The following is a 25300-nucleotide window of genomic DNA, read 5'->3' on the forward strand; positions in this document are numbered from 1 at the left end:
GTTTTCAACTGAAACGATATGTAACCTTGTGTGGAACATATATTGAACCGTTAACATTATGTAATATATGTCACATATAGGTAACTATATAGTTTGCCACTAAGATTCGTATGGATTTTGGAACAGCAAAAAATGCTCTATAACCTCATACCTTACATTGACTGTACACTGGATTTTGTTTTTACACGATTTACATTTTTCCAATTTTGCACTCATCCTGAATGTTTAACGCATATTAATTATCATGTGATTTTTCTTTGATTTATTCTGGATTTTTTGAAACATGTTGCGAAGATTATGGTGGTAAGTTGAAGTAATACGATCAAAAACACGAGCGAAAAAAAATCGTGTAAAAACAAAATCCTGTGTATATCATAGAATAGGTTTACGTTTCTATGAAGTAGATGCTAGACAGACATTTATAGTGCCACGCTAAAATACCGGTATCACAAATATGAACGATATGAATTAAACCATTGACGAATACATAGACGGAGTGGTGGCCATTTTTTCGGGCACCACTATATACCCCTGGGGAGTGACGGATTACAATTATTACAATCACTCGACCATTGAGAAGCCCTCAATTCAAATCACGTCAGTTTGACAACAGTTGTCATTTCCATTTTGTTTACCTCCTGTTTCTGATTCAATGAATCGAGACGAGTATCATCATATGTATCTGAATCCATCGTATGTAGCAGAAGGAAATGGAACTAAACCGCCGATAATAATCCACATCGATGATATCATCAGAAAGAACGATATCCCTTGGACAGACTTGGATCTTTTCCTTGCACGGAAAGCCCTCAACGTCCTCCTTGATATAGTGGTCGCTGACTCAGGAATTCGGAACACAATTATCCAGACTGACAATGCCTAAGCAAGTTTTTATATCTGTGGAGATATCAGAGGAAATGGAGGAAATCGTTGTTCCTAGTGGGCTCACTTGTCACTTCCACTCCGAATGCCGTTGCGTTTGTAAAAGTTTCATCTGTTGTATGTCCCGATAGCGCCTGCACTCGATAATCCTGTGAGTGCGTGAAGAAAAAGGAAGACGCTAAGAGGTGAGATTCTAACGAATGTTTAATGTATATGTACTTATAACAAGCTACAACTTCTCTTTCCTTCTAGAAAAGATATCAATCAGCTGAAGAAATCGCTGCTCACCATACCGTTCGAAACTGCAGAAAAGCTAAAGCTAATCGTCGTCGAACATTGCGCATATTAAGAAATATCAACAGCAACTCGGTCGTTAACATAATTGAACGGGAAATCAATTAGGTAAGCACTGAGTGATGTATTGATGATATATGATGTACATGATACACATAATACTGCATCAATAAACATCAATAACTGTATTATTGAAACGTACTAAAAAAATGTTTCTTTTCTATTTCAGTCAAATTACATATATACTACTTGGGGATTCTAAACTGAGAACTTTTCTGGAAGATGGAATATTCAGCTGCTAAAATTCTTGACAGCTTGTGAAGGACGGCCTGTGGTGCAAATGTATTGTTCTGTGAGCCATAATCGGGTAACTAGCGTCTCGACAAATATTTATGACGGCAGCTCATCGCTATTGCATCTCGATGGCAACTGTCTGTTCCAAAAGAAGATTATTGTGAACCGGATGTCGTTTTGTATGCCCCATCAACGATCGTAAAGTTAGGAATGACACTGGCTACCAACCAGTAACCGTGGAGGACGTTGCTAGGTAACATACTTTCACTCGGAAGACTTTCTAAATGCCAAACGTCTTCTAAATGACATGATTAACACACGATGTCTTTGCTCTTTCAGATGCTACAGTATTTCTTCTTTTGAGCTTGAATTTCGACATTACTCCTTGGGAGTATAGCTTGCGATAACTTGCGGCAACTCGACACGGACGACAAACTCGGATTTAGTGAATAAGCTCTTCAGAACTGCGGATATGAGATGAGATCTGCTGGGCCAATATTTATCGCAGATATTAGGTTGTGACTACAGAGGCAGCTTATACGATCGTAGCTTGGCAGCAAGCCATTGCACATGACTCAACTCAGCTGATAGAGATATAGTTTCATCTAGGTGTAGTAGTGTACTGCCGCTAACCGAAAACCAGGCTAACCTGGATACGGTATCCATATACAGATAAGTCTGACTTGCGGTTAGCGGCAGTGTAGGTTTAAATACAACACTTCTATTTCAGAACTTTTCCTGAAACGATATTTAACGTAACACAAAATTACTCAGTTATCAGCAAGTGATTCTTCTTCGTGCTATAAATTGTTCAAATAAAGATATTATTATTGACAACAAACTATATCATTCTTTCGTTTTGAATTTAATTGTTAAATAACAAATTTCTAAAATATTTTCATACTTATTAAATAAGTATTTCATAAATCAGTAATCAAAAAATCAGTAAAATCAGTTGGTAATTTGTTTGATTGGTTGCTTGACTGGTTGATTGATTGGTTGGTCGGCTCGTTAGTTCATATGTTGTTTTGTTGGTTGCTTGACTGGTTGATTAGTTGGTTGGTTGAATGATTGCTTGGTTGATTGGTAGCTTGCTTTAAAGGTTGGTTATTTGATTGATTGATGCTTGATTTGTTAGTTGGTAGAATGGTTGATTGGTTGGTTGATTGCTTGATTGGTTGGTAATTTGGTTGATTGGTTGCTTTACTGGTTGATTGGCTGGTCGGCTGGTTAGTTGATATGTTGTTTTGTTGGTTGCTTCAATGGTTGCTTGGTTGGTTAATTAGTTGATTTGTTGCCTGATTGATTGGTAGCTTGCTTGAATGGCTGATAGCTGGATTAGTTGGTTGGTAGCTTAATTGGTTGGTTATTTGGTTGATGGGTTGCTTTCAGAGCATAAAATATTCACTTTCATGAAGCACATTCACTCCGACTTTTGACATTCGTGTTTTGATTATTCAAAACATAGAATGACTCACTCAGTTTACTTCTTCATAAATTCATTCAATTGATTACCACTGAGTATGGTAATTGCGCGCGAAAAAAACAAAATTAGCCTTAATTATATTGACATTTGACGCTAAAAATGCCCCTCAATTGAACGTCGGGATTAGATCTATGCGTGTAGTTAAATATTTAAATCATCAAAAATGTGTTCAGTTTTACGATTATTTAATAATTTGTGATATTCAAATAAATACTCACTGACCCATATTCATCATGAAAATTGACGGTGCAGAGCCGAATATGAATATGTTTAGAAGTGAAGTGACAAAAAGGCCGATGGGCTTCATAAAAATAATCGAATATTTACAGCTCTGGTTGCTTTACCGTTTGATTGAATTGTTGGTCGGCTGATTGGTTGATTAGTTTTTTTTGGTTTCTTGATTGGTTGATTAGTTGATTGATTGATTGATTGGTTGGTTGCTGCTTGATTTGTTAGTTGGAATAATGGTTGATTTGTTGGTTTCTTTTTTGTTTATTGATTACTTGATTGGTTCATAATTTGGTTGATTGGTTGCTTCAATGGTTGATTAGTTGGTTGGTTGAATGATTGCTTGGTTGATTGGTAGCTTGCTTGAATGGTGGGTTGCTTGATTGATTGGTAGTTTGCTTGAATGGTTGGTTATTTGATTGATTGCTGCTTGATTTGTTAGATAGTAGAATAATTGATTGGTTGGTTGATTGCTTGCTTGATTGGTTGGTCGGCTGGTTAGTTGACATGTTGTTTTGTTGGTTGCTTGGTTGGTTGATTAGTTGATTCGTTGCTTGATTGATTGGTGGCTTACTTGAATGGCTGATTGCTGGATTAGTTGGTTGGTTATTTGGTTGATGGGTTGCTTTACCGTTTGATTGAATGGTTGGTCGGCTGGTTGGTTGATTAGTTGTTTTGTTGGTTTCTTGATTGGTTGATTAGTTGATTGATTGGTTTGTTATGCTTGATTAGTTAGTTGGTAGAACTGTTGATTAGTTGATTCCTTGATAGTTGGCTGGTTGCATAATTGGTTGGTTGGTTGCTTCATTGTTTATTGGTTGCTTGGTTGGTTATTTAATTGATTGGTTGCTTGATTGGCTAATCCAGCAATCAGCCATTCAAGCAAGCTACCAATCATCCAAGCATCGAATCAACTAATCAACCAACCAAGCAACCATTGAAGCAACGAACAAATCAACTAATCAACTAACCAGCCGACCAGCTAATCAAGCAACCAAACAATCAACCAGTCAAGCAACCAATCAACCAAATTACCAACCAATAAATCAATCAACGAACAATGAAGCAACCATCCAATCAACCATTCTACCAACTAACAAATCAAGCAGCAATCAACCAACCCATCAACCAAACAACTAACCAATCAAGAAACCTAGCAAACAAACATATTAACCAATCAACCAAGAAACCAACAAAACAACTAATCAACTAACCAGCCGACCAACAATCAATCAACCAGTTAAGCAACCAACCAACAATGAAGCAACCAACCAACTATAAACCATTCAACAGTTCTACCAACTAACAAATCAAGCAGCAACCAACCAATCAATCATTCTACCAACTAACAAATCAAGCAACCAACCAATAATCAGGCAACCAACCAACTAATCTACCAATCAAGTAATCAACAAAACAACTAATCAACCCATCAAGCAACCGACCAACAATCAACCAACCAACTAATCAACCAATCAACTAATCAATCAACCAATCAGGCAACCAATCAACTGAATAATTAACTAGTCAACGATTCCAGCAACCAACCAATCAAGCAATCAACTAATCAGCCATTCAAGCAACCAACAAAACAACTAATCAACTAACCAGCCGACCAACCAATCAATCAACCAGTCATACAACCAATCAACCAAATAACCTCTCCCTCTCCCCCACGGACAACTTAGGCATTGCCTTGCGCCATTCGTGCACATGAGGAAACTTGCCTCTGTCTATCGAACACTCTTCGAGCACATTCAACACATCCACGTCCTGCTTGCTTGGTTCCTGCCCCTCAATAAATAATTTGTAACGTTTCTTTGTGCCATCACTGCTATCGCTCCCACTACCACTACTTCTAAAATCATCCCCACGTTATTCCACATCAAGGAACTGGTCTTCGTCCGCACTCAGCATCGCTTTGTCCTCACCTGAACGTAACAATGTGGTTAAATCGAATTCGTTTGATTTGTTCGAGAAAACAAAGGACTCGATGGAGGTGTCTAATAAGTCACGTTTGGGTCATTCAAATTGGAATCGCTCTCTAGTTCGGAATCACTGCAACTAAAATACACGTCTTCTTCCTCGACGGACTGCTCCCCAAACGCCGTGACGGTTGGATTCCGATACATATCGAAATTCCCCAACTGCGTCCCTATAGCAGCTCGACCCAGACTGGAAACCGTTTACTCAGAGCCGTGGCTGAACTGCTGCTGTTACTGATACCGCTCGATGCTGTACCGCCAACTTCCGTTGCTCGCGCCGTTTGGTTGAGCACTTGGCGTGAACCCCGTTGAACCGGTAGTTGCAACAGTGCACCAGCGGATCTTCACGCCACGGCCGACTGCTACATGCTTCTGACGATTCCTGTCTGGATCGGATGTGCCCGCTGTAGGGATCGTAAAGAATTATAAAATGAATAAGAAGTATAAATATATATATAGAAGAAAAATATAAAAATATTATAGAAGTATAAATAATAACCTGGCTGTTGGCGACCATAAGTTCGTCCTTCTTGTGGATGTAGAAATCAAGGAAGTTTTGCAAACAAATCAGACTGTCGTGCAGACCAGCCGAATTCAACTCTCGACTTTTGTCCAGCAGAACTTTTAGACGATGTTGATCACCGCTACCTGGGCATAGCGCAAGTGCACCTTGCTGGAATCTATCGACCCGAACGCGGCATCCTTTCGGTAGTTGTCGGCCATGGTGACTTCCGAACGCATTCCACTACCGCCTGCTGGAAAACCCACTTAAATCCAGCATAATGGTGCTGTTGCTGCTTTCGTCCAGGTTCTTGACGTTTTGGCAAACACCTGCAGCGAATTATGCGTAATTAACAGGTACGGATTGCTGATTTTTTAGCGGATGAGTTCCGGTGTTGACGACGTCTGATTGCCTAAACGTTTCCGTTTCCTAAACGTTTTATCTGAAACAAACTTAACCAACCGATCGGACTCCACTGCTGGTCGATCGTTGATGTCCTTCCGTTGGGAGCTGAGGAATTTCACCGTTTCGGTGGCACCGGTGGCACAGTCTGATTTCTTTTGACAGATGATGCACGCGTACACTGAAACAAATTAGAGCGGGATTGAACAGGCGAGATTTGAAATGATTCAAAAGATTCAGAAAAATTTACAAAAATACAAAATGATAAAAAAATTAATCAAAAGATTCAAGTGTCTAACCCCCTGCTAGAGTTCGTTATTCATCATCTTACCTTATGTGTTATCTGCGCCCTCATCCGCAACTCAGGCGATTCCTCCTCGGACCACCACGATTATCAGATGGTCTTCCTTCAGTCCCTCCTCGGTGAGGTTTTGACATGTTCGTTTCAACAATTTTGTCGAAAAATCGCTTGGCGGGAATGAGTAGAGCACACCGGTTGCTTCCGTTTCCTTATTGAGTGAGGATATAACGCCGGCCGCTTCTTTCTGCTTCAAGTAGGACACGAGATTACGCAGTGGACGCGTCTGAACGCTGGCATCATCCGACGATGCTACCGATGACGTCGATCCCGGCAGGCCGAGGAAGATTGCGTGCGACGATGACGTCGATATGCGCTACTGCACATCTTCCAACTTGGGTTGATCGAGGCGTAGTCGCTGAGTAATACGAAGGTGGTGTTTACCTTCCTCGTCCTTCATCAGGCTGTCCACTATTTCGTTGTTTCCGTCCGTTAGGTGCAACTTGGTGGGGAATAGTGAACTCTTCAAAATCAGCGCCCTTGCCAGAATGTGGTAGATTTCCGTGCGACTTCTGGTAACGTTCTTGCATTCGATAACATGCCATTCCTATGAGAAGACGAATCAGAATCCGAATCAGCCGGACTGCGTCGCCTCGGTGAACGGGAGCGAGATCTATCGATTCCTGGTTCACGTGATCCAGAACGACGGCGTGAATCATATTCGCCATCGGCTCCTGATCGACGCCATTCATCATTGTCCCCGTGGTGCGGTGGGCCATCACTATGAAAACTGCCACGGAAACCACCACGCCCGCGGAATCCTCCTCTGCCGCGGAATCCTCCTCTGCCGCGGAACGGTCTTCCACCATAGCCGTACAATGAATTTTCCTCGTATGATGCACCACCTTCCGGATATTCGTAGTCGGGGGCGCGACGATACTCACCGCCTTCCTCAAAACATCCACTGCGCTTTGAGAACGATGGTGTTGTTCCGTTGTCAGCAAAATCGATACGAATACGACGATCCGGTGCCCCTAACGGGAATCCACGCATTTCCTTCACAGCAGCCGTAGCAGCATCAATAGAATCGTACAGAATGTAGGCCTGGGTGTCCCCTTTGTTATATTCGATCTTGTCGGTGGCATCAGAACGGTCGGACTCACGCTTGACGGGAGTAACGAAAGGAACAAACAACAAACGAACCGAAACGACGTCACAAGGTGAGGGAGAAAACAAACAAACTGTCAAAACGTCAAGAGGGTAAGTCAGCGCTCGTAAAATATTTATGTAATTCGTCACCCACGAGGGGTATTTTCTTCAAATGAAGAAGAAGACATGGTGCCCGATTTTCTGATGGCTTTGTACCGGACATTTAGGTCTATGTATTCGTCAATGGTTTAATGTTGTAACAATACAGTGAAGGGTTTTTTTTACTATGCGGCGATGTTTTGACATCTGTTTTGATAGACAAGGAGCAGAAACATTTATTGAGTTTGGCAAGCCTTGCTGGGAAAGGGAACGTTTGAAATAGGCAAGTGAACCGACCTTCGAATCCATTGGTCAAGTAAATCCACAATATATTTAACACCGTCTATGTTTATGCTATCAGATTCGTCAAATTGACGTTTGAATCTTTATTTACAAATGCAGATAAGTCCTTTTGAAAACTCTGATACGAATTGTTTCGTATTTCCGTGTGCGGGTTTTGAAATATCGACTGACATCTCATGTGTTTTTGGCATGTCGATGCATGCTGGAACATGGCATCACTGTCCAACTGATTTTCTTTTTGCTTTCCAAAAAACAATCCAGAGCTGCAATGTTTTGATTGAAAATTAAGTGCGCCGTGCAAAAGGGAGTGCCAAATCATCAAAATTAAAGACTTTTTTACGTGAATTTGTGTACAAATTAAAATCTGATAATGCCCCAAGGTCGCAGAAAGGTTCCATTTAGTGGAAAGCAGAAAAAGCAGCAACTAATCGCTAAAAAGCAAGCTAAATGTAAGTTTTTAAAATACGAAAATTGTAATCGGCCGAAAGCAATTTATTTCATAACGATTGTGTAAACACAATGCCCGGTTTCTCGACAGCTAGCACATCGCATAACATTATCCGTAAATTACGCGACGAGGAATCTAGCGACATCAGCGAGGACAGTGACTTTCCGAAAACGTTTCACGAAAATGTCGAAAAGATCAACCTCCAACCGACGAAAGACCCCCGCAGCAAGGCCAATCGTTACGTTTTGCAGTTCCATCGGGAAACCGGCAAGGAGCTGCGCGAAATGAAGGAGGAAGCACTAAAGGCTCTGGTGCCTTGCCAACCGGAGGAATTAGAGCTGGCTGACAACTACTTCGTCGGGTATGAGTTTCCCAAGCGACCCAAGTGGACCTACGAAATGTCCAAAGAGCAGCTGGATAGTAACGAGAATCGATACTTTTTCGTGAGTTGAAGTTGCTATAAGCCAACGCACTGCAATGTAGATTAGATATTCAAACAGCCTTATAATTGCAGAAATACATCACATACATGGAGAAGACACACTATGACGATATGAAATCGTTGAGTTTTTGCGAGCTTAATTTGGAAACTTGGCGACAGTTGTGGAGGGTGCTTGAACTATCCGACATTGTGCTGGTGATCGTTGATGCTCGCTTTCCTGTGAGAAATTCTTGAAATGGTATATTATTCATTAGAATCAATCATTTTTGTATTATTTTACAGACGCTGATGTTTCCACCATCGCTATATCACTATGTGACGAACGATCTTGGAAAAGGGATGATACTGGTTATTAACAAAGTAGATCTTGTGGATCCGGAAGCGGTTCTAGCCTGGAAACGTTATTTTCAACAAACGTACAAAGATATAAAAATTGTCCTCTTTACGTCCTATCCTTCATATAATCTGCGTGGAAAGCAGGAGAGCAAACAGGGTCTGAAAATCAGACGTCGCAAGGGACGAATGCGTATGGCCGCTGAAGGTGCGCAGCAAATTTACGGCATTTGTCGCGAGTACGTGGGAGATGAGGTGAATCTGAGCTCGTGGCAGCAGAAAATTCTCGAAGAACGATGCGCCCCAATGGATGTGGACGGTGACGACGACGACGCTTGCGAGGCGGAACACATTCACGAAGAAGAGAAAGATTTCTCTTTCGAAGAGCATATCAAATTTAAAGATGGAGTACTAACAATCGGGTGCATCGGATTTCCCAATGTTGGAAAATCTTCCTTGCTCAACGCGGTTATGGGTAAAAAGGTAGTTTCGGTAAGCCGAACTCCAGGCCATACGAAACATTTTCAAACTATCTTCCTAACCAATACGGTTCGCCTCTGTGATTGTCCGGGTTTGGTCTTCCCATCTGCCATCCCTCGCAAGCTTCAGGTTCTCATGGGCAGCTATCCGATAGCCCAGTTGCGCGAACCCTATGCCTCCATAAAGTTCCTAGCCGAACGATTGGATCTTCCGGCCTTACTCTCGTTGAAGCATCCGTCGAATGACAACAGCGAGCAATGGTCAGCCATAGACGTTTGCGATGCTTGGGCAACTAAACGTGGCTTCCTCACCGCTAAAACGGCCCGTCCAGATACCTACCGTGCCGCCAACAACATCCTGAGAATGGCTCTTGACGGAAAGATCACCCTCTCGCTCAAACCTCCAGGTTTTCATCAACTGCAAGAACAGCTACATTCGGATCCTGAGCTAGTGGCAGTGAGAGAAATTCAAGCCCTGGCTGAAAACAACGACAGAGAAGACGACGACGACTACATATCGGACACAGATACGGAAGACGTTGCCGGCGCCGCTAGTAACGATGCCGACAACGAGGAGGACGAGGAAGGCAACTCGACTATATCACCGATCAGTTCTAAAATGTCCAATCCCTTCTCCTTGCTCGGCAGTCCAGAGTAACTCAATGTACTCAATGTTATCATGAAAGGTTTTTGAAATACCTACTTATACGCTTTTTACTCTATACATTATATTCATATATTTTACTATAAATGTAGTGAACAAAAAGTAGAAAGCTCGGGCGATGAAGTGAGAATAAGACTATGAAAGAACGAAAGTGCGCAGAGTGGTGCTCTTGTGTATAAATTAAGAATTTGCACGCGTTTGTTACGTATATTTATTGTTACACACTCCACACGATTTGCAGAAGTCTCAAATGCATTCTAAAACAGAATACCTGGTACTGTATTTTGCCTATTCGCAATAAAGAGGTCATATGTAGCGGCAGCAGCATGATGGGCGTTTCATGTTTAGGATGACAATCATCTTCTTCATAATATTGATTACGTGAAGAACTAGTTTCTAAGAATAAATTTTTTAAAAGAAAACCATAATGTTCGCACAATTATTATGAGCCCAAAGAACAGGCATATTGCCCCCTTGGCCCTTATACAAGTACGATCAAAACGGAATCCGAAAAGCAGCTTCATCAAAATCTGATATAATGACTCGTTTAGACAAGGAATTGAGCAAGTCGCTGACAGAAAAGTTTGTATGAAAGTCAAAGGAATACCCTCTGAAAAAAAATAGTTATAATTCGAGTCTTTGATTTGAATTATTGGCATATCAATCAAATATCAAAGAAGCAAAGCAACTTCATTAAATTATTCTCTTCTGAATTCAGTTTCACAAGAATCGTATCTTAGTTTTTCAGAAATACCAGAAAGCTTTTCGGAAGTTAGTATTTGGAAATACAAAGAATTTCCTAAAGAATACCAGTATCGAAAAATTTCCGCTCAGATCAGCTTCGAACCATTGACGTCGAGAATAAGAAGCCCCAACCTATACCTCGCATCCATAGTCGCTTCGTTGCATTGTGTGTGTAATGCAACGTACACACCAGTCAAGCAGTTTGACGAACATTGACTCCGCCCCCAAGAAAACGCTTCGGTTGCTGCTTTGTTTGAACGTGTGTGAAGTTGTTCGAACAACCATTTGACAGTTGGCGGCTCGGTTGGAAAAAATTAAAACGGTTTGATTTTGGTTTGAGTTGTCGGGGGTGGAGTCAAGGTTCGCCGAACGTGTTTGAGCATTTGTAGTGAAGTTGCACAAACCCCCATATATTTTTTGATGGTTAGTGCTCGAGTTGGTGCTTCGGTCGTTCGTGTGTGATATTGTTGGTCGAATAAATTGATTGTTCGTGTCGCTGTTGGTAAAACTTGAGGGATGTTTGAATAAACGAGAGGTGGAGTCAATGTTGGTCAAACTGCTTGACCGTGTGTACGTTCCATAATGCAACGTACACACCAGTCAAGCAGTTGGTGACGAACATTGACTCCGCCCCCAAGAAAACGCTTCGGTTGCTGCTTCGTTCGAGCGTGTGTGAAGTTGTTCGAACAACCATTTGACAGTTGGCGGCTCTGTTGGAAAAAATTAAAACGGTTTGATTTTGGTTTGAGTTGTCGGGGGTGGAGTCAAGGTACGCCGAACATGTTTGAGCATTTGTAGTGAAGTTTCACAAACCCCCATATATTTTTTAATGGTTGGTGCTCGAGTTGGCGCTTCGGTCGTTCGTGTGTGATATTGTTGGTCGAATAAATTGATTGTTCGTGCCGCTGTTGGTAAAACTTGATGGATGTTTGAATAAACGAGAGGTGGAGTCAATATTAGTCAAACTGCTTGTACGTTCCATAAAGTGTGCGTTACATGCCTCTTCTTGTTAATCACAGTTCATTAAAATTTGGTTGAATTTCTTCTACCTAGAAGGACGAAGACTCAAACAGCAAGCCCAATTAACGTATCCCTAGTAACCCGCTTTTCATTCATGCTAAGCGAATCCTCCACAAACAACAGCAAGCAGCAGACGGCAGTGATGCTGGAACAAAAAGTGCAATGAGCCTTGCGTTCATACAGCAATTAGTTTTATGAAAATAACATTTTTCACGAGCGTCGGATCATTTTGCGGTCTTCCAATGAAAGTTTGCTGGTAAAATTTCCTATGTTGTTGGATCGATTTATCGTTAGAGAACAATGGGACACCTAGGAGATTTTTGCTTTGTGAAGGTAAATTTCCCCATAGTAAATCCTATGGAAAATTAAAATCGCCGGCGCTAAAATATAGTTTCACCGATCGATCTGAAATTTCGTACATGCATTGTAAGACCCAAAAGGCTTCTGAAAAATATGAGGGAACGAAAATTTATTTTTTTATATATTCATGTGGCTAATGCCCACACGCTGGGCCCATAACCTTTTGCAGAGTGAAATGAAAACGACCAGTTAGAATGAATGACTAACGACTAATGAAAAATTTATTTCAGTTCAAACCACAGGTTGCTACGATTTGCCATGTGTTGCTATGGTAACTTAGATTATATAACAGAAGGTACATAACGGACTAGCTCGATGCTTATTCAAAGTCAATGACTATACTGCAATTGCAACACAGCCAATCAACGCAAGGATGTGCAAGCTAAGGAAAAAAGGCCCACACGAAAAGCGACCCGACGACGAGAAAAAAGCATTTTATGCACAGCTGGAGCAGACATACGCTCAGGTGGGAAGAGAGGAAATGTATACAGACCGGTGGTGGATAGTCTTCATATCTACCTGTTTGGTTACGACGTCTACACACCTATGACTGCGTATTATAGAGCTCCATAAACGGCGGACCGCAGATCGGACGTTACGCTGGGATATGGATACTCTGAAGTAGTGCGTAACGGTGTAAATCCGGTCATATCGCCAGGCTCGGTTCAACTCTGAAGCTGACAATATGACGTCCCAAAATCCCCAAGGGCTGTCCTTACTTCGGTAGGGTAAGCGCGTGGGCTACTTCGGCAGTAGAGCGAGTGATCTGCTTGTGCCGAGGTAAGAGTGTCGTAGCGTAGACTACACATGCTGAGGTAGGAGTGACTTGGCGTAGTATCTGTTGGCCCAGGCAATTACCGCCATTGACTCTTCGAGGCATGGCAGTGGAGTGTTAGAGTGAGCATCCAAGTAGGTCTCAAATAGTGAGTGCATGTGTGAATGAGTACATTCAGTACAGCCTATCCCCCAGGCGTAATGCTGGAAAGCTGTCCCGAAGGGAATCAGGTTTGATGCCCAAGAAGGATTTAGTGGTGAGAATTCCTACTCTCCGATAAACTGCCATGTGGTAGCTTGGCAACTACTACGCGTGTGCTGGGTCAGTGCATAATGCATTACTCGTTGTAAAAAAACCAATAATAATAATCGTCGGTCTTGAGCCATGTTCCTTCAGTTTCCCCGAACGTTTAAGGTCCCGAGGTCCGATTCAATCACGTGCAGCCAGCATGATGGTGGTCTTCCACGAAGTCACCGACCTCTTTTGAATATTGTTTTCGCTATTCTTTCTTCCGACATTCGCACTAAGTGACCAGCCTACTGAAGTCTGCCATATTTTATACGATTCATTTTCTTCACGAGCTTCCGAGCCTCTTGAAAGGAGGCTTCCGAGCCTCTTGAAAGGAGGCTTCCGAGCCTCTTGAAAGGAGGCTTCCGAGCCTCTTGAAAGGAGGCTTCCGAGCCTCTTGAAGGGGGCTTCCGAGCCTCTTGAAAGGAGGCTTCCGAGCCTCTTGAAAGGAGGCTTCCGAGCCTCTTGAAAGGAGGCTTCCGAGCCTCTTGAAAGGAGGCTTCCGAGCAGTGTTGGGAAATGTACAGTAAAACACTGTGATTATGCGAATGTTTACATTTTATCCGGACAAATTTCACGCCCCGCACAAACCGAAACGGTTTTCCAAAAAAAAAATGTACGCCTCATTGTGACATTTTTTTACCGATGAGGCAAACTGTTTGTATGTTCCTGCCTGCTGCTGCGTGATAGTCGAGCCGTCGGTGCAGTCAGCAGATTTCCTGTTTCTGGTTTGTGCGCAGCACAAACAGAACAGAATCGAGTTAAATTGCCTGTGGCGCAAAGCCTAGAAAGAATGCTAGCCGTTGGTACTAATTCATTAGTTCTAGCCTCTAAAATGAGCAAGGAGTAAAGAAATAATCATTTACCACCAAAACGGTCATGTCGTCGTGAAATGAGCGTACAGAAACATTAATTGTGGGGAGAGAAAATAATAAAATCATGTGCTGACTGTCGTCTGCTTGCTCGTGGCTGATGCTGCGGCTGCCGTGTTTTGTTTTTCTTTACTTCTTGGCAGATTGAATGATAAAAAGAAATGTCAACTGTTCCTGTCCCTGCTTCCGAGCTCTCTTGAAAGGAGGCTTTCAAGCCTCTTGAAAGGAGGCTTCCAAGCCTCTTGAAAGGAGGCTTCCAAGCCTCTTGAAAGGAGGAATCTGAGCCTCTTGAAAGAAGACTTCCGAGCCTCTTGAAAGAAGCTTCCCGAGCCTCTTGAAAGGAGGCTTCCGAGCCTCTTGAAAGGAGGCTTCCTGAGCCTCTTGAAAGGAGGCTTCCTGAGCCTCTTGAAAGGAGGCTTGAGCCTTCTTGAAAGGAGGCTTCTGAGCCTCTTGAAAGGGAGGCTTCTGAGCCTCTTGAAAGGAGGCTTCTGAGCCTCTTGAAAGGAGGCTTGGAGCCTCTTGAAAGGAGGCTTCCTGAGCCTCTTGAAAGGAGGCTTCTGAGCCTCTTGAAAGGAGGCTTCTGAGCCTCTTGAAAGGAGGCCTGAGCCTCTTGAAAGGGAGGCCTTTGAGCTCTTGAAAGGAGGCTTCCTGAGCCTCTTGAAAGGAGGCTTGAGACTCTTGAAAGGAGGCTTCCTGAGCCTCTTGAAAGGAGGCTTTGAGCCTCTTGAAAGGAGACTCTGAGCCTCTTGAAAGAAGACTCTGAGCCTCTTGAAAGAAGGCTTCCAGCCTCTTGAAAGGAGGCTTCGAGCCCTCTTGAAAGGAGGCTTCTGAGCCTCTTGAAAGGAGGCTTCCTGAGCCTCTGAAAGGAGGCTTCCTGAGCCCTCTTGAAGAAGGCTTTGAGCCTCTTGAAAGGAGGCTTCCTGAGCCTCTTGAAAGGGAGGCTTCTGAGCCTCTTGAAAGGAGGCTTCTGAGCCTCTTGAAAGGAGGCCTGGAGCCTCTTGAAAGGAGGCTTCCTGAGCCTCTTGAAAGGGAGGCTCTGAGCCTCTTGAAAGGAGGCTTCCTGAGCCTCTTGAAAGGAGGCTCTGAGCCTCTTGAAAGGAGGCTTCCGAGACTCTTGAAAGGAGGCTTCTGAGCCTCTTGAAAGGAGGCCTGGAGCCTCTTGAAAGGAGACTCTGAGCCTCTTGAAAGAAGACTTGAGCCCTCTTGAAAGAAGGCTTCCAGCCTCTTGAAAGAAGACTTCTGAGCCTCTTGAAAGGAGGATTTTGAGCCTCTTGAAAGGAGGCTTCCAGGCCTCTTGAAAGGAGGCTTCTGAGGCCTCTTGAAAGGAGGCTTCCGGGCCTCTTGAAAGGAGGCTTGAGCCTCTTGGAAAGGAGGCTTCTGAGCCTCTTGAAAGGAGGCTTCCTGAGCCTCTTGAAAGGAGGCTTCCTGAGCCTCTTGAAAGGAGGCTTCCTGAGCCTCTTGAAAGGAGGCTTCGAGCCTCTTGAAAGGAGGCTTCCTGAGCCTCTTGAAAGGAGGCTTCCAACCTCTTTAAAATGGGCTTCCTGAGCCTTTTAAAAGAGGCTTCTGAGCCTCTTGAAAGGAGGCTTCCTGAACCTCTTGAAAGAAGACTTCTGAGCCTCTTGAAATGAGGCTTGAGCCTCTTGAAAGGAGGCTTGAGCTCTTAAAAGGAGGCTTCCTCGCCTCTTGAAAGGAGATTTTGAGCCTCTTGAAAGGAGGCTTGAGCCTCTTGGAAGGAGGCTTCTGAGCCTCTTGAAAGGAGGCTTGAGCCTCTTGAAAGAAGGCTTCCGAGGCCTCTTGACAGGAGGCTTCCGAGCCTCTTAAAGAGGCTTCCAGGCCTCTTGAAAGAAGGCTTCCTGAGCCTCTTGAAAGGAGGCTTCCGAGCCTCTTGAAAGGAGGCTGAGCCTCTTGAAAGGAGGCTTCTGAGGCCTCTTGAAAGGAGGCTTGAGCCTCTTGAAAGGAGGCTTCTGAGCCTCTTGAAAGGAGGCTCTGAGCCTCTTGAAAGGAGGCTTGAGCTCTTGAAAGGAGGCCTGAGCCTTGAAAGGAGGCTTCTGAGCTCTTGAAAGGAGGCCTGAGCCTCTTGAAAGGAGGCTTCTGAGCCTCTTGAAAGGAGGCTTCCCAGCCTCTGAAAGGAGGCTTCTGAGCCTCTTGAAAGGGAGGCCTGAGCCTCTTGAAAGGAGGCTTCTGAGCCTCTTGAAGGAGGCTCTGAGCCTCTTGAAAGGAGGCTCTGAGCCTCTTGAAATGGGCTTCCAGGCCTCTTGAAAGGAGGCTTCCGAGCCTCTTGAAAGGAGGCTTCCTGAGCCTTCTTGAAAGGAGGCTTCCGAGCCTCTTGAAGGAGGCTCCGAGCCTCTTGAAAGGAGGCATCCGAGCCTCTTGAAAGGAGGCTTCCAGGCCTCTTGAAAGGTGGCTTCCAAGCCTTTGAAAGGTGGCTTCAGGCCTCTTGAAAGCTGGCTTCCGAGCCTCTTGGAAGGAGGCTTCCGAGCCTCTTGAAAGAAGGCTTCTGAGCCTCTTGAAAGAAGGCTTCCGAGCCTCTTGAAAGGAGGCTTCCGAGCCTCTTGAAAGGAGGCTTCCGAGCCTCTTGAAAGGAGGCTTCCGAGCCTCTTGAAAGGAGGCTTCCGAGCCTCTTAAAAAGAGGCTTCCGAGCCTCTTAAAAGGAGCTTTCCGAGCCTCTTAAAAGGAGCCTTCCGAGCCTCTTGAAAGGAGGTTTCCGAGCCTCTTGAATGGAAGCTTTCGAGCCTCTTGAAAGGAGCCTTTTGAGAAAATAAACCTTCCGAGCCTCTTGAAAGGAGGCTTCCGAGCTTTTTGAAAAAAGGCTTCCGAGCTTTTTGAAAAAATGCTTCCGAGCTTTTTAAAAAAGGCTTCCGAACCTCTTGAAAGGATCCTCCCGAGCTTTTTGAAAAAAGGCTTCCGGCTCTCTTAAAATGAGGCATCCGGGCCTCTTGCAAAAAGACACAGGCCTCTTGAAGGGAAGCTTTCGAACCTTTCGAAAGAAGACTTTTTAACATCTTGAAAGGAGGCATTCGTGCTACTCTGAAGAAGGCTTCCGAGCGTAGAAAGATGCTTATAAACCTCTTGCAACGAAACAATAGAGCTTTTCTGAAAAAAAATTCTGCATGCCTCTCAAACGAAGGCTTCCAATCCTTCTAGATTTTAGATTCTAGATTTTAGTTCAAAAGCATGTTTCTAACATATTATTCAACATTTTGTTTAGATCAGGTAGATTGCATTGAAGATTTTTAAAATGTGCTTATTCGACATTTGTCCGCAGCCCTTCATACGCTGTTCTAGTTTAGAGAATAGGGTTCAATTAGCTTTGATTTAGACTACGTTCAGACTGGTGATATAGCTACTTGATATAGAGAATCTTGACATGAGACGTCATGTGCATTATTTACAGTGAAAATTAGATTTGTGAACTTTGATGTCAAGCTACTTTATATCAACTGATATAGCTCGTAGTCTGGATGGCACATTACTGATCGCTATGCATATTATGTACAAGACAAAATTTTGAAATAAAAAATTCACAATAATCAAAACTTTATCAATAAGCTCCAATTGGAATTGTAATACGTCCGCCATTATGCATTTTCATCCGAGGTACTCCCTAGGGCCAGCGAAGGTACCCTCAGGGGTACATGTACCCCAGGTTGAGAACCGCTGTTCTAGGCGATAATCCTTCGCCTGTTTATTTAGATGGCACAGTTCTTCCTGGCATAATAAGCATAAAGACACTCGCGGACAATGTAAAACACACATTATTTATATATTTAAAACACTAACTTGACGAACTACATTGATTTCATTCTATTTATATTCTATATATATTCTATTTCATTCATTCTAACAATTACTACACGAACAACATATGTATATGATTTTGAATTAGTAAATATCTTGAGCAACATAGGATTAGGGCCGAAAAACCAACAAAGCTGAATCGAGAAAAATGAGGTTCAAATTTTCTATGACTAATTTAATTCATTTATTGAAGTAGAAACTCATTTCATTCCCAAAATCATGTCAATACTATACGTAAATGGTTATATTATAACAGCAGATCAAGATTAATTGAAAAACCATTCGAAATCTACAAAATTTCAGCTAAAACAAAAATCGCGCCGTTTACTCGCATCACCGACAACACGTCTGGTTTTTAAGCCGTTTGCTCAAAGCTACTAACACCATCGGATTTGTTTAGATTTGTTAGCCAGAGCAGTTCTGCTATGCGATACATATATCGAAAACCTAGTAAGAATATACATTTTAAAATAACTTGAAGCTAGTTTTTCTAAATAAACAATATAAAGTGAACGGCCTAAAAACCAAAGCAAACATTCCGCATGGTAGATAAGGGCACCAACAAAGGACTTAAAAACCACAACGGTGCAAATGGTTCATGAGACGTTCACTCAAAATAGCAATTAATGTGTTTCTTAAGAGATATATCAAGTATGGAGTTTTAACTAGCATGAAGAATAATTTTCAAAGCAATCGTTCATGCCAGAAAATCAAAAATCATGGTTTTGGTTTATAAGAGATATCTTTATGGATTTGCTTTTGCATCTCAGCTTTTGCAGATTACATAGAACGCAGTTATATGAAAATCAAATAGAATATACTATTTTTTATTTATTCAGTGTAGGAATGACGTTTTTTGTTAACTGTTTACCAACAAAAGATAAAGTGTTGTGCTCAACCAATTCAGCAAAAAAAATCACTATTTTTCCCAAAGAATAACAAATTTATATTCTAATTGGTTGCATAAATTGTTTAGATTAAAATGGTTTTCACTTGGTGTAGCGTGCCACTGTGTAAAAATTTAGGTAGGTATGTGAGGGTATGTGGCAAATAGTTGAATAAAATATAAATAAGGATGTATGCTATCGTTACTTTAATCTTGTAATGAATTTTTTTTCCAATGGTTTTAAAGTACAGTTTATCACTCGTATTCTATATGGTTCGAGTATGTATTCCTTTTCGTAAACAAGAACGCACAACTGTCCCATGTACATTAAGCATAAAATGTAAGAAGTTCATGTGATTATTCTCAACTACAATAAAACGTGAGACAAATATGCGTATAACGAGAATAGGGATGATAAACTATGGATGTTAGAATCTTGTGAAAAGCTAGGTCCCCTTTTGAGCTAAAGATTAGTTATAACTACCATTTTTTAATACTGATAAGTTACTAAAATATATTTCAGCAAGTCCTTATAAAGATCATCAATTTTACCCCTTTCCAACTGATCCAAACCTCCGTTTGCGATGGATACAGATTACTAAATATTCGAAGGAAATTGTGGGTCGGGAAGCCGTTTGTTGTTTGCACTTCACGAAGGACAACTTCGAGTATTGCAAGCAAAGTGAGTAACATTTTCAGCGATTTAATGTGGATTCTTGTCCAATAATTTATTCATATTCCTTACAGCAAATTCCTATGTATTGAAATCCTCCGCACTACCCAATCAATATCTACCAAAGACAGGAGAGTCTGATAGTTTTCCGTTCACGCCGAACAAAGGACGAATAACCAAACAGGATGCGGGATTGCACTTCTCCGAATTGCTGCGCAAATTACGTGAATCAGTACCGGCCACAGTTTCGAAGCCAAAATCAACTTATCTATCCAACAAGGACCTCGAAGTGAGGAAGAAACTAAAAGAAGATCCTTACATTCGGGAGTATGTGATGAAAGAGGCCTTTCCCAATTTAAATTATGAAGCACTGTCGTTGCTTCTGAAGAAAGTAACAGATCCCAATGGAAAAGTGACTATCAATCACAGTTCAGCAAAGCACGTGATATCGTTGACCTACCAAACGGCAGGCGACCTTGAAGCATCGGACGAGCTAAATGCTCGTAACATGGTCCATCTGGCGCGAGACGAACCGCAGGCTTCACGCATGAGACCACGTGAACTGGCCGACGAGCTGGACTTTACCGGCCAGATTAGTTTCACGGAAAAGTTTCCCAACATTTACCGCGACAACTATTTCGACATTTGGCCAACGCAGCGTCGAAAACGAGGTAAAGTGGAAGTTGTTCCAGACTCAGACGAACAGGCAGAGCGAAGTAAATCGAAACCTTATGTCTACAAAGTGTGTTACAAATGCTGCAAACTGGTCCCCAACGAGGTTATTCCCGTTCACTTGCAGATGTGCGACTTCAGAATGTCGCAATGTACGACCTGTTTCGCGGGATTCCTTTCACCTACGGAGCTGCACGATCACATCAAAGCGTCACATCCGGACGCGTTGAATGAAACAGCCACCACGGGACCTTACCAATGTGGCAAATGCGACAACACTTACTTCAAGTTGCCCATGCTAGAGAAACACATTAGCGAACACCAGAAAATCATTCAGGGATCTAAATTCGAGTGTGGATTATGCACATCGGTGTTCGCGGACATGACAGATCTGACAACGCACTTCATTAACGAACACGAAATTCGCCAGGATGTAGCGATGGTAGCACCGAATGATGCACGGACTGCGACAAAAGAGGTGACTCCACTTGTGTACAAGTGCGGTTTTTGCGGTGAACATTTTGGCCACTCCCAAGCGGTGGCCGACCATTTGAAGGAGAAACATGGGAACGACATGATTCAGTAAGTATTGATTTTTTTTTTCTTTAAGGCCTTCAATAAATGAAGGCGTTCTGTGGTGACACTACGCTTTCATTGATTGACTGTCATGCATTCTCCAGATCCGATCAACCGAACGTCGGTATGCTCACCAAACCAACCGTCGTTAAGAATCCATCCAAACTGACGGAAGCTGATATGGGAGGACCGGAAGGAACGTTCGACATTTTTCTGTGCAAGCATTGTCCGGCGCGCTATCGAACTCTGAAAGACTTCAAGACCCATTCGGAGCTCTTCACTGGTCATCGGCTGTTAAAGAATTGCACCTTTTGTGAGAATGAATTCACCGACGAGGCCGCCTACAACAATCACATAAATACGCACAATCCCGAAAAGCTTTTCCGGTGCAATAAATGCATCGGATCGGCGAGCAACTTTGAAGATTTGGAGCAACTTGTTGAGCATCGTAGAAAGGTACATCCTACCGAGATTAGTTGGCTGTTCAGATGTTGTAAAGTTTGCAAAAAAGCAGTATTTGGTCCCACGATGGGACAGCATAGAGCTTTTCACCGGTTGAATACCCAATTCCAATGTCCTGAATGCAATACCTTCATGCCGCTGAGCGAGCGTAAATTCCACGTCCAACAACATCAAAATGAGCAGAATACTCTTCGAAAATGCCGATTTTGTCACGTATTCGAGGTAAAAGAACTCCTCTCGGAACACGAAGCCATCTATCACCCGGAAGAAAGTCCATACATCTGTGTGCTCTGTGGAACAAAGTGCGATACTCAAGAACAGTTAAAGCGTCACGCTGACTTGTCTCATAGCCCGGTGGAATTCAGATCGCTCGGATCGAGCTTGTACAAAACCATCGTGGTCGAGAATGCCGAGTATTATGAGTGTCGAATTTGTCTCGTCGACCACGTCTATCGTGCCGAAATGGTTAAGCACATTCGTTCGGATCACTTGAGAAGACCGCGCCAAAATACGTGCACAATATGTGGTCGCATATTTAGAAGGGCACGTACCCTACTCACACATTTGAAAAAGCTGGAATGCCAACCAGGACAGAATTTGCCTCTCGTGAAGAAACCTTGCTGGGTGTGCAAGAAATGGCTACCGAAGCAAGACCACTTGGAACACTTCAAACGCGAACATGTAGGACAGTTCCCCGTCGAATGCGTTCTCTGTGGCCAAGTCTTCAAGGAACAGTACCAACTGGTTCAGCATATAGATGTCAACCACACCAGCGATGAGCGACGGACGTTCATCACGAGGCAACGTGGCTATCAGGTATACGTAGATGGTAAGTATCAGTACTATGAATGCAAACTGTGCTGCCAAGAGTTCACCCATAAAGTGACTTGCGAGGAGCATCTGCAGTCGCACACTTTCGATACTTATTTGAACGACTCGGACATCATTATGGAGATTGATGTAGTAGAAGAATTAAATGATGAAAATAAAGATGATGGAGATCAATGATTGTGAAAATTGAGCCGAGCTTAATACAAAATCGATCACCAAAAATAGTATATTGGTTATTAAAAACGACAGAATATGACATTTTTTGAGTGTTACCAGTTTGTTTTGTGAAATTTCCATCGAACTAGCGTTGCAATAATACCTTATTTAAATGCAAATCTGCGAAAGGGATAGAATGAAATCTAGCAAAGCGCGTTATTATTCTTATTATTTTTTATGGCGGTAAAACAAAAATCTGCAACCAGACACCTGAGAGGTGTATCTCAGGCTCAGGTAGTGTTGGGATGGATATCATAGAAATTCTTAATAAAACCAGAAACCCTCTGCACTAGTCTTTGTCCTCTGGGCAGAAATGAAGCAATAGGGGAACTCTACCGGTTTTTGCCATGAAGAGATTCTAAACATAGTTGAAGGAGAAACGTACAATTTCCTAGGTTTCCTGCAAATGAAGGGAATTCGCCACATGATTATCAAGAAGGACTGCAGGAAAAGTTCTTGCATCGTGTCAACGGTATTTTGAAAAGCTTCTTATCGACTGGCAAATAAATGAAGGCGATAAACATGTTTGCCGTGCCCTTGACTGACTTGGAGGTGTTAGATCGAGCAGTACGAGTGGCGTTCATTAAGCATCGCATGTGCCATCCAAAATCGTCCATTGAGAGAGTCACCCTGCCACGTACAGTAGGAGGAAGAGGCGTCACCGATATACAGACACTATGTGTTTCCCAGATCTAGCAGTTGCGGAGATACTTCGTGGAGAGCCAGAACCGCAACTAGAACGAAATCTATCGCGCTGTATGTGAAGCTGATCACGGATTCAGTGCTCTGCATCTGGCGCAGGAAGACTATCAGCTGAATTGCAACATCAAAACTGTCGACGAGATGATCGCATCGTGGAAGCAGGAGTTTCATGGGACGCACCCCCATCAACTGAAGCTGGAATATATCGACAAAGTGGCGTTTAATACGTGGCTGGTACGGAGTGAACTTTTCTCAGAAACAGACGGATTCATGGTAGCCATCCAGGACCGGGTAATTGCGACGAAAAACTATCGGCACTACATATTGCACGAAAACGTGCAGGACCGCTAGGAAGTGCAACTCAGTAGGAGAGACGATCGAGCATATCGTGTCCGGGTGTTCAGCCTTGGTCCACAGGCTGATTCAGCCTATCTCGGTCGCCATAACGAAGTAGCCAAGATTGTGCACCAACAGCTTGCTTTAACGCACAATTTGGTTAACCAGTTTATCGCCTACTACAAATATGTGCCTGACCTGGTTCTGGAAAATAGTTTCATGAAGCTGTACTGGAATCGCGAGATCATAACAGATTTTCTCATTCGTGATTACGTGTATTACGTGCAGATTATTCTAAGTATACAACACATTTCTGGTTGTGTGCTACTGATTTATTTTTTCATGAGTTTCTATGAGATAGTAAAGGAAATACGAATTGTCCAAATTCCGTATATAGTAGAATACAAATTCCGTAAAAAAAAATAGCTCTGGCATCACTGCCCATAGGGAATAAAGTGTTTCTGGCTCAGCCACTGGGCGCATGTGTAATCATGACAAGGTTTTATTGCAGGTATAAAACGGTAATGAATAAACCCAACCGAATTGTTGAGGTTATCACGAAAGCCATTTAGCTATTTATCGGCAGATTTTTTGTTATCATAAAAATGACTGTCGCCATATTTGTATAGTGATGAAATTCAAATTCAAATTAAAAAATACATCAATTACGATAAAATAAATTATTTATTGAAGGAATTCAGTTATTTCTGAAGTATTTCAACGAAATCATGGCTACTTCATTCCATACTGCTTGAAATTCAAATGTGTTGAGCAGTTTAGAGAATTATGAAATTTAAAGTTTTATTGTAAATATTCTATAATATCGAAGCGCGTTGATTTTAAGCTTCTACAAACGCAATATTCACAATAAATGTTGTTGCGTATATAGGCTAGATGTATTAATCGTGGCTATAGCACCAGTTGTCGCACTTGGGCTTTATATGCCAAATGGCCAGTCAAATCACCACAAAACAAGTTCAGATCAATAAAGCATATTCATATAATACGATAACACCTTTGGTCTCCTCCAAAACAAGCAAAGCATAATTGCAAAGCGCCTAATTTGGCCAACCCTAAAAATTACATATTTTTCAAAAAACTGTCGATCAGTTTCAACAGCGGAGAAGCAGATCTCCTGTTAGAGCTAGTAAAATCATCGAAAATTTCCTTATTTTGGAGTTATGCGAGAAACTAGCCAAATTTTCAAAACATTTCCAAAACTGAACCTTGATTTAAAATTCAAACAATTTTTATTATTATTTAAACAAATTTTATTATTACTCTTATAATGGTCACGATAACCTCCTATAGAGTATCAACAAATAATATACATGTTTTATCGCAGTTTTATTACTACCCTCAATACGATTTTATTAACATCTTCTAGATTGGTCCATTGACCCAGCACATGTAGTTGCCAAGCTTCCACATGACAGTGTACTGGAGTGTGGGACTCTCACCCACTAAACCCTCCTTGGACTCCAACCCTAATTTCCTCCCGGGACAGCTTTCCAGCATTACTTCTGAAGGATAGGCTGTACTTAATGTACTCATTTACACAAGCACCCATACCATTTGAGACCTACTTGGATGCTCAATCTAACACTTCACTACCATGCCTCGAGGAGTTGTTAGCGGTAACTGACTGGGCCAACAGATACTACGCTACGACACTCCTTCCTCAGCACAGGCCGATCACTTACTCTTCTGTCAAAGCAGACCACGCGCTACCCTACCGAAGTAGGGGCACTCCCAGTGCACCACATGTGCCTCACTGTGAGTGTGTGGATTCAACCCACTC

At 42.5% G+C, this 25300-nt stretch overlaps 3 protein-coding genes, 1 long non-coding RNA gene and 2 pseudogenes across 4 annotated transcripts in view; 3 read left to right on the forward strand and 3 right to left on the reverse strand.

Moving 5' to 3' along the window:
- The window catches only part of LOC134212750 (zinc finger protein 14-like), a 36945-nt gene that overhangs the window by 843 nt on the left and 10802 nt on the right, over positions 1–25300 (reverse strand). The window lies entirely within an intron of this gene.
- On the forward strand, positions 1049–1659 carry LOC134216921 (uncharacterized). Its single transcript, XR_009980879.1, has 3 exons — positions 1049–1067; positions 1135–1284; positions 1406–1659. It is a non-coding gene; the product is annotated as an uncharacterized LOC134216921 (long non-coding RNA).
- On the reverse strand, positions 4362–6428 carry LOC134209971 (ankyrin repeat and LEM domain-containing protein 2 homolog; annotated as a pseudogene).
- On the reverse strand, positions 6436–8100 carry LOC134209972 (RNA-binding protein spenito-like; annotated as a pseudogene).
- LOC134216922 (guanine nucleotide-binding protein-like 1) lies at positions 8130–10615 on the forward strand. The gene is made up of 4 exons (XM_062695686.1): positions 8130–8371; positions 8461–8813; positions 8885–9031; positions 9095–10615. The coding sequence occupies exons 1-4, from the start codon at positions 8293–8295 to the stop codon at positions 10280–10282; spliced, it is 1767 nt and encodes a 588-aa protein (XP_062551670.1). The 5' UTR covers positions 8130–8292; the 3' UTR covers positions 10283–10615.
- On the forward strand, positions 18946–22435 carry LOC134216923 (zinc finger protein 84-like). The gene is made up of 4 exons (XM_062695687.1): positions 18946–19170; positions 19555–19713; positions 19779–20958; positions 21057–22435. The coding sequence occupies exons 1-4, from the start codon at positions 19128–19130 to the stop codon at positions 22420–22422; spliced, it is 2748 nt and encodes a 915-aa protein (XP_062551671.1). The 5' UTR covers positions 18946–19127; the 3' UTR covers positions 22423–22435.

The sequence above is a fragment of the Armigeres subalbatus genome, chromosome 2, assembly GCF_024139115.2.
Source record: "Armigeres subalbatus isolate Guangzhou_Male chromosome 2, GZ_Asu_2, whole genome shotgun sequence".
Taxonomy (NCBI): Eukaryota; Metazoa; Arthropoda; class Insecta; order Diptera; family Culicidae; genus Armigeres; species Armigeres subalbatus.

Coding starts and splice junctions, on each gene's coding strand:
- LOC134216923 (XM_062695687.1), top strand. CDS start 19,128: ATGGTTTTCACTTGGTGTAGCGTGCCACTGTGTAAAAATTTAG. Junction 19,171..19,554: donor GCCACTGTGTAAAAATTTAG/GTAGGTATGTGA, acceptor AATATATTTCAG/CAAGTCCTTATAAAGATCAT. Junction 20,959..21,056: donor CATGGGAACGACATGATTCA/GTAAGTATTGAT, acceptor TGCATTCTCCAG/ATCCGATCAACCGAACGTCG.
- LOC134216922 (XM_062695686.1), top strand. CDS start 8,293: ATGCCCCAAGGTCGCAGAAAGGTTCCATTTAGTGGAAAGCAGAAAAAG. Junction 8,372..8,460: donor CGCTAAAAAGCAAGCTAAAT/GTAAGTTTTTAA, acceptor GTTTCTCGACAG/CTAGCACATCGCATAACATT. Junction 9,032..9,094: donor TCGTTGATGCTCGCTTTCCT/GTGAGAAATTCT, acceptor ATTATTTTACAG/ACGCTGATGTTTCCACCATC.